Below are 9,475 nucleotides of genomic sequence, written 5' to 3' on the forward strand. Positions count from 1 at the left end.
TAGAGTATTAGAGTGCATTTATATTCACACAACATAATATTACTCCAATTAAACTTGTAACAAAGTGTACCTTTAGAATAAGATGCAAAATTGTTACAAAAATATATATAAAAATTAGATATGTTTTTTTTAAGGCTTACATTATATTTAATATAACTGGAAGAAAAGAATTATTCTGAATCTAGCTGATTCATTATTATAAACTTCTTATAAATTTTATTTTTTCTTAACACGATTGATAGTTTCAAGTCAATAGAATTTAAAAAAAAGGTAAAAAAAGGGCGCCAAGTTCATGTACAAATTGTATCTAACTGTTGTCTTATCTACAAAAATAGTGATATATAAAAATTGCGCCAATTAAGAATAAAAATTTGTACAAGATAAATAAAAGTACAAGGAAGAAAACTTGTACAAGTTAACTTGTATAAATTAAAATAAAACAAAAAAGTAAAAAAAATTTAATTAATAAAATTGGCAGCGCCAAGTATTTTAATTAAATTTTTTTTACTTTTTTGTTTTATTTTAATTTATACAAGTTAACTTGTACAAGTTTTCTTCCTTGTACTTTTATTTATCTTGTACAAATTTTTATTCTTAATTGGCGCAATTTTTATATATCACTATTTTTGTAGATAAGACAACAGTTAGATACAATTTGTACATGAACTTGGCGGCCTTTTTTTACCTTTTTTTTTAAAAAGGTAAATTTTTGAGGATTATGTAATATTACGTTAAACTATGGAATGGTAACTGGAACAAGGTTTATTGGACATGTATAGCGTCATTGATTCATGTATAGGAATAAAAAAACGATCTGCGATTTAGTCCGAAACTTATGTCAAAAGAATCATATTCTGAAAGTATTTCTCTCAGCTGCTCTGCGCATAAAATTATCTTTTGTACTCATGTCTAACTTAATAAAATCTTCTGATAATATTACAGCTGTCATGTGACGCAAAGCAAACTGGAAGCAGAATTCCTCGAGTTCCTGTAATTCACATGTTATTCGATGATATATTGTACACACATAAATAAATACATTGCAATTAATAAATTCCAACATTAATAGTAATTAACTCCAAACTGTGATACTTACCTTAGCATTGCATTCGATCGCCTTATTGTAGAAGAAGGCTACATTTGACACAGTGATGACTTTCTTTATTATCTGACTGCAATCTTTTATAAGATTGATTTCACAATACATGTCGGCCAATTCCATAAGTTCTGTAATAAAGTGTTGTTTTAGTTTTTGAATTGTAAGTTTGTGATAATTTACGTTTACAGCTTCAATTACCTAATGCGTTCTCCGAAGGTAAATCGATTATTCCGGTATATAAATATTTCAAAAAGGCTTTATAAACGACGTAAGAAAATTTCTCTGATACCGTGTACACTGAATCTGATATGCTGTCAAAAAACAATGTTTGTCATTACGTAACCAAAGTTGAGAAATTCTGAATAAGAGTACCAGTTTTTTTTTCTAAGTTTACCTTTGAATATTTTCAGTCCAATCATGTTGAAACATGTTTTTAAAATACTGACAACGAATCTTAAGGATAGCCTTGTGAATATAAATAGGTCGTCCTTCGACTCGTATGGTAAGATCATTCGTCAACTAAAGAACAAATTATTAAATAATAATATTAGATTAATATAAAAATTATCATAAAAACAGGTATTTTTTCACTTTTAATATTATAATTCAATATAGGACTGGATTGAGACCAGAAGTTTTAATCAAAATAATCATTAACCATTGCAATTTATATTTTCTAGTAGAAAAAAGTTCTAATTCTTTTTTACAAAATCTACAAATTTCTTACAAATCTCTATTCTTTTATATCAACCGAATTAAAATAAAAATGTGTATTACATATAGTTTTATGCTACATAATAAAAAAATGCATACAGAATAATAATGAGACATACCGGGTCATCGAATACTGTTCTTAGGGATTCCAATATATTCAATACTTCTTCAACATACTTCAAATTATTCGGAAATACAATCAATGAATTGTATCTCCACTTAGTGTACGCAAACGCGTCACAAATGTTCGAAAACTTCGTGGGAAACGGGATAGGAATATGAAATTCTTGAAAAAATTCACCCCATACATAGATAATCCTATCATAGCCAACGGCAACGCTCAAGTCATGATAAGCAGCGATATCCAAAACCTTTCCCATCTCGGGAACGTTCACCTGTCGATCATATCTTTCCTTATTATTCTGTTCCTCATTTCACTCATCATGGCAATTATTAAAAAGTTTTTTATCAATAATCCATGAATTACCACGATCGGACCGGAGGGTTTCCAGTTGTTATTTACGCCCAATTGTCCAAATCTGTTGTCGCCCCAGGCATAGATCTCTCCTTTATTTGTGAGCACCAATGTATGCTGGGATCCACAGACCAGTTTAACTGAAACGCGATTATGAGGATGTTCGATACTGTAACTTTCTTAGAGATGAAATGTCAAACATAAATTTTAAAAAAATTTACCTATTTTATCCGAGATTGTGATAATTTCACGTGGGTATTTGTAATAGTTTTGCGGCCGGACGATTGAAATCTGGCCGCTCCTGTTTTTGCCCCAACCGTATAGTTTATTTTCGTCAGTTACAACTATGTTGAAATTTGAACCGCACATGATACGAACAACTTTCTTTTTCTTCAATTCATGTTTCACCTGTTTCAGCGCTTCAAAATGAGCTGTGTTTTCGTTACCAACCTGATCATCATTTTCTTCACAATCACTTTCTTCGGAATCATTTTCTTCCCAAATATTATTTCCCCAAGTATACACCTAAATAACAAACAATTGTTTAGTTTATGAGAATGATTATTATCGTTATCATTGTGATAGTTTAATCTTTTACTTACCTTTCCATCGCTAGTCAGAGCGAGACCATGATACAGTCCGCATCCGATGTCCACGATATGCTTGTCGCTTAAGACTCGAATAAACGTGGATATGCCAGAAAGCGCAGTGAAATTTGACTTTCTCTCGATTTCGCAGCAATAAACCTTTCAGAAATAGTATAGCTGTAATACATTTTTTGATCTGATTTACTGAATCACATTTAGAATATTTTAGTATGAAAGCACTACTTGAAAAGACTTGACAAAAAATTCATGATAAAAAAAATTTGATATTATTTCATCCTAAGTACTTTTCAACATGATAAATTTACATAAATTCATTGGTCATGTTGATACATGTAAAAGAATTGAAAGTTTTCTCACATTTTTAAAATATTACGTAACTAAGTGTGTGTGTGTGTGTATGTGTTGCTTTAATTTTTACAACCAGATTGAATGTAAAGAATTAAAAATTAGGTGCTGCAATATCTGCTTTTCTATATCTATTAGAGGTATTTTCAAAATTATTTTTGTAATTTTTATCTTATTAAGAAAATAAAAATTACATCGTTACAATCTTTCATATAATAATTTTAAAAATATTTGCATATTGAAATAAATATTATGGCCAAGTATCTGTTCTTCTAATCAAAGCAATTTATAATATTTATTTAATATGTTTTCTTAATTATAATTTATCTACTTATATTTTATTATGATTTCACACACATGCGTACATATATAATAATTTTCATTTTCACTTATTCCCTAAGAAAAATTCATGCTTTAGGAATGATATAAAACCTCCTAATATCAATTTTATTCATTCAAGAAATATATAAAGCTCTGATATACCTCTCCCTCTTCTGTAAGTGCCAGAGTGAAATCCCAGCTGCTTGCAAAGGTCTTTATATTTTTTCCACACAATTCTTCTATCTTTTTTGAATAGAGAGGAGTATGTATGTCACCAATCGTTGAATGATCATCTCCATAATAATTTAAGTAGTAAACATTCTTGTCCTTCGTCACAATTATACCTCTACTATTACTTATACAGTTATCTTCAAAATATTATAATATATAACATATATAAAAATATATAAGTAACAATATTACATAGCCAAAAAGACAATATAATGAAAAATGGTAAATTTTACCATATAGCTTAACCATGTGAATTTGTGGGATAAATTCCGACTTTAGCAGATGAAAGACCGGCCAATTTTTAAGATCTATTGAATTTGTCTTCTCTTCTAGAATTCTGCATTGCAAGATTCTCTTCTCATATTTTTGTATTTCACTACAAATAATTTGATAACTTTACGTTTAGTTACCTGCTCATTCACATTAATTTGAATTAATTGTATTTATTGATTTAATTTGCTTTATGTCATCGTACGGTTCTTGTTTTCACCTATTATCTTGCCTCTGCGATTATTTTAACATTACTATCGTCCAGCAGCGACTTGTATAGAAAGGAAGAAAAAAACAAGACCGCCGAACTTACTTTTTTTTAATTGTTGTTTCTGAATTTCTCTCCTCTACATTTTTATTCCGAGAATAGAATGTCGACGACGTGATAGTAACGTGGTTTTGTATCAATGCTCTGTGTACAATCTTAGCCTTCGTACTCATATCTAATTTAATGTAATCTTCCGATAATGTGTTAGCTGTCGTGTGACGCAAAGCAAACTGGAAGCAAAACTCCTCGAGTTCCTAAAATTCATATGATATTCACCGATATATTATACATATAAATAAATACATTGCAATTAATGAATTCCAACATTAATAGCGATTAACTCTGAATTGTAGTACTTACCTTAGCATTGTACTCGACCGCTTTATTGTAGAAGAATGCTACATTTGACACAGTAATGGTTTGCTTTATTATCTGACTACAATCTTTTTTAAGATTAGTTTCACAATACATCTCGGCCAATTCCATAAGCTCTGTAATGAAGTGTTGCTTCAGTTTTTGAACTATAATTTATGATAGCTAATGTTTACAATTACCTAATGCGTTTTCCAAAGGTAAATCGATTGTGCCGGTATACAAGTATTTCAAGAAGGCTCTATAAACGATGTAAGAAAATTTATCCGATATACTGTATACTGGTGATGAATCCGATGTACTGTCAAAAAGCAACATGTGATATTATGTAATAACCAAAGTTGAAAAATTCTCAATAAAAATACCAGTCTTTTTTTCTAAATGTTTACCTTTGAACATCTTCAGCCCAATCATGGTGAAACTTGTTTTTGAAATACTGGCAACGAATATTAAGAATAGCCTTGTGAACGTAAATAGGTTGTCCTTCGACTTGTATGGTAAAATCACTCGTCAACTGAAAGAGAATAATTTAATAATGTTAGATTAATATAAAATTGAATAATTTAATAATATTAGATTAATATAAAAATTATCATAAAAAATACATAACTTTTTACTTTTCACTTTTAATTCAATATATATATATATATATATATATATATATATATATATATATATATATATATATATTGAATTAAAAGTGAAAAGTAAAAAGTTATGTGTATATATATATATATATATACATATACGCTTATAATTCAATATATGACTGGAATGAGACCTAAAGTTTTAATCAAAACAATCGTTAATGATTGCAATTTATTTTTTTCTATATAGAAAAAAATTTTTCAATTCTTTCTTACAAAAATCTACAAATCTCTTACAAATCCCTATATTTTTTATACCAACCAACCAAGCTAATATGGAAATATGTATTATATACATATACTTAATTTTACTAAATATAATGCAAAAAAGTACATACAAAGCAATAATATGAAACATACCGGATCATCAAATGCTGCTCCTAGGCATTCCAATATATTTAATACTTCTTCAATATACTTGTAATTGTAATTATTCGTAATTCGCACAGTGTGTAAAGAATCATGCACAATCAATGGCTTGCACATAGTTATGCACTCACTGTTCACAATCACATCAAAAATCCTTGAAAATTTCGTGCGAAAAGGTTGGGTAATATTTTTACCGAAGTAGTAACCCCATATATAGATAGTCCTATCATAGCCGACGGCAAGGCTCATGTGACCATAGACGTCAACATCCAAAACCTTTCCCATCTGATGCACGTTCACCTGTTGATTGTATCATTTTTTATTATATCATTTCTCGTTCCACCTAGCGCGTGGCGATTTTAATAATTATTAAAAAGTTTTTTTAATTTTCATTCATGAATTACCATGATCGGATTGGAGGATTTCAAGTTGTTATTTACGCCCACTTGTCCACTACTGTTATTGCCCCAGGCATAGATCTCTCCTTTATTTGTGAGCGCCAACGTATGCGCGTATCCGCAGACCATCTTAACTAAAACATCAATCTCTCATGAAGATGACCGATACTGTAATATTCTTAGAGACCAAATCTCAGACATAAATTTTTAAAAAATTTACCTATTTTATCCGAGAATGTGGTAATTTCGCGTGGGTATACGTATTGTTCTTGCGAGTGTATGTTTGAAATCTGGCCTCTCTCGTTTCTGCCCCAACCATATAGTTTGTTTTCATCAGTTATAACCATATTGAATTTAGAACCACACGCGATATGAACAACATTCTTTTTCTTCAATCCATGTTTTACTTGTCTCACACTACCATTAAAAATAGCTGTGTTTTCACTACCATCCTGCGCATAATAACTGTCTTCCCAAGCATACACCTAAATTACAAAAAATTGTTTAGTTTATGAGAATGATTATTATCGTTATCATTGTGATAGTTTAATCTTTTGCTTACCTCTCCATCGCTGGTCAAAACGAGAAAATTATGATAGCTGCATGCAATGTCTACGATACGTTTCTTGCTAAAGCCGGAGACTCGAATAGGTGTGGATTTGATAGATCTCTTACTGAATTCGGAGTTATCGAATTTCCAGAAGTAAACCTTTTAAAAGTAGTAAAGTTGTAATACATTTTTTGATTTTTTGAATGTCATTTTATATTTAGAATGTTACATTTATGTATGAAAGCACTGCTAAAAAAGACTTAACAGAAGATTAATAATGAAGTTTGATATTATTTTTCCCTAAATGCTTCTCTATTTAATAAATTTATATTATTGGCCATTTTTATACTTATGAAAAAACTGGATGTTTTCTCATATTTTAATATATTATGAAACTAAGTGTGTGCGTGTGTGTGTGTGTGTGTGTGTGTATGTGTATTGCTTTAATTTTTACAATCACTTTGAATATAAAATATTAAAAATGCGCTGCCATCTCTGTTTTTCTTTGTTAATAAGATATTTCCAAATTTTTATTTTCATATTATTTTCTCTTATAAAGAAAATAAAAGTTACATCATTACAATCTTTCACATTCTATGATTTAATTTTAAATATCTTAATTTTAAAAATATTTGTATGTTGAAATAACTATTATGGCCAAATATCTATACTTCTAATCAAAACAATTTATTTATTTAATATAAATTTTAATTTATCTACTTATTTTTATGTAATATATTTTATTATGATTTCACACACATGTATATATGTATAAATTTTCATTTTCACTTCTTTCACCTATGAAACACTTTACAATTCAGAAGGCTATAAATCCTCCTCTTATAATATATAATACCTCATTCTATATCAATCTTATCTTTTAAGCAAACTAAAATTTATTCCCAGAAATATGCCATCAAGGCTTTCAAAGAATATGAACACTTTGATATACCTCTCCCTCTTCTGTAAGTGCCAGGATGAAATACAAGCAGCAAGCAAAAGTCTTTATGTTTTTTCCACAAAATTCTTCTATTTCTGTTAAGTCGGGAGCAATACCTATGTCACTAGTCTCCGAATAATTATCTTCATTCCTGAAGATTACTTTATTATAACCTAAACTGTACACATTCTTGTCCTTCATCAAGATTATAGCTCTATTAGGACAGTCATCTTCAAAATATTATAATATATAATATATATAAAAATATATATAAGTAACAATATTACATAGCCAAAAAGACAATATAATGAAAAATGGTAAATTTTACCATATACCATAATCATGCGAATTTGTCGGATAAATTCCGGCTTTAGCGCATGAAAGAACGGCCAATGTTTAAGATCCATTGGAATTAGCATCTTTTCTGCTAGAACGAATTGCAAGATTCTCTTCTCATATTTCTGCATTTCACTACAAATAATTTAATAATTTTAAGTTTAGTTACCTCATTCACTTTGATTTAAATTAATTGTACTTCATGTCATCGCTCGGTTCTTGTTTTCATCTATTATCTTGCCTTTCGACATCACTATCGCTCATCAGTAACTTGTGAAAAGGCAGAGAAAAACAAAGCTATACTTACTTTTTTTTGTTAGTTGTTGTTTCTGAATTTCTCTTCTCTATATCTTCCGGGGAACAGAATTTTTTTGATGAAATCGACATGATAGAAACAGGACTTTGTGTCGGCAGGAGTTGAAAAATGCTTTTTCTTCTTCTTTTTCTCTCAAACAGAACTCATTCGAAACGCTCTTATTACTTCCTTCGCAGAAAGATCAAGTCGAAACGCACTTATATGATAATAAAAATAATTGAAAATGGATGAAAAACTACTCTTCTGCGCCACGTGTTCTTCACAGTTCCTCTCTTGTCGTATGTTGCCACTTTAGAGCTAGGGAGACTACGATGCAACCTTGTGGTACAAAAAATGCTAAGGTCCTTGCACAAGGCTAGGCAACGGGCAATAGGAATAGGGAATAGAAACCATTCACCAATAAATACACGGAATAGAAAATATTCGCCAATAGGAGCAGAGAATAGATACTATTTCTTATTGCCTGTTGTCTAGCATTGTGCAAAGGCCTTTATTCTTCTTTATCTTGTAAGAGTGGAAGGGGATGTATACACTTTCCAGGCAAGCACACGTCATTCTGACGTTTCAAATTGATCATTCACTGACTATTCTTGACGTCACGAGTTGACGTTTTTATGACGTAAAAGTGACGGTCTAATGTCACAGATTCTTGACGTCATGAGATGTACCGCATTTTGACGTCATAAAATGTACCATATTTTGACATCTTTTTTTTAGCATAATAATGTATTTAATAACGTTGTTGAATAAAGTAGATTAACTGATTCGAGAGCATCATTAAACAATTACAACCATTCTACTCTTCAGAAGAATCTCGGATCGATTAAACTGCTTTATTTGAAAACATTGGAAAACGCAAATATGATAAGAAAATAGGTCAAAAGTTTTATATTTGTTATTATTATTTTATTTAAATGTAAATAAAAACTTACATCTAATATCATATAAAATTTTAACAAATAATGTCTTTCGTTGCCTGCGTTTTATAAAAATATATTTTGCTAATCAACTGTATTATAAAAAAAATATTTTTTGGCACTTTAATTACTCAATTGATATAGCTAATATTTTCACTATGCATTAATTTAATGAACACTTGAGTGGTTAAGCAACATGAATCGTGTACAGATAAACGCATGCGTCGAAAGAAAAATTGTTAAAGGTGTCTATACATGGCAGCATCAAGCGTCTGCGCAAAAAATGATGATCGAATACC

At 29.7% G+C, this 9,475-nt stretch overlaps 1 protein-coding gene across 2 annotated transcripts; it reads right to left on the reverse strand.

Moving 5' to 3' along the window:
• Positions 1-622: 622 nt before the first annotated feature.
• On the reverse strand, positions 623-8,855 carry LOC145970237 (uncharacterized). Of its 2 annotated transcripts, XM_083096805.1 has the most exons (21): positions 8,251-8,855; positions 7,936-8,078; positions 7,620-7,837; positions 6,680-6,826; positions 6,338-6,602; positions 6,124-6,251; positions 5,711-6,019; positions 5,093-5,217; positions 4,886-5,004; positions 4,692-4,822; positions 4,377-4,585; positions 4,027-4,169; positions 3,725-3,930; positions 2,891-3,034; positions 2,510-2,813; positions 2,301-2,428; positions 1,933-2,208; positions 1,494-1,618; positions 1,298-1,410; positions 1,097-1,227; positions 623-988 (listed from the first exon to the last, which is right to left on the reverse strand). In XM_083096805.1, exons 1-21 carry the CDS (start codon positions 8,328-8,330, stop codon positions 848-850), a joined length of 3,585 nt encoding a protein of 1,194 aa, XP_082952931.1. In that variant the 5' UTR covers positions 8,331-8,855; the 3' UTR covers positions 623-847. The 2 variants fall into 2 exon arrangements, with proteins under 2 accessions (XP_082952931.1, XP_082952932.1); XM_083096806.1 differs by lacking the exon at positions 8,251-8,855 and having other exon boundaries at positions 7,943-8,041.
• Between the last annotated feature and the right edge of the window lie 620 nt (positions 8,856-9,475).

This window comes from Camponotus vicinus, unplaced genomic scaffold (assembly GCF_025532165.1).
Source record: "Camponotus vicinus isolate PSW18456_S1 unplaced genomic scaffold, iyCamVici1.0 SCAF_4, whole genome shotgun sequence".
Classification (NCBI taxonomy): domain Eukaryota; kingdom Metazoa; phylum Arthropoda; class Insecta; order Hymenoptera; family Formicidae; genus Camponotus; species Camponotus vicinus.

Excerpts from the sequence above, each read along its gene's own strand:
- LOC145970237 (XM_083096805.1), bottom strand. The coding sequence starts at position 8,330 with ATGTCGATTTCATCAAAAAAATTCTGTTCCCCGGAAGATATAGAGAAG. Across the intron at positions 4,586-4,691 it reads CGGTCGAGTACAATGCTAAG|GAACTCGAGGAGTTTTGCTT; the intron begins GTAAGTACTACA and ends TATGAATTTTAG. Across the intron at positions 1,619-1,932 it reads GAACAGTATTCGATGACCCG|TTGACGAATGATCTTACCAT; the intron begins GTATGTCTCATT and ends TTTGTTCTTTAG.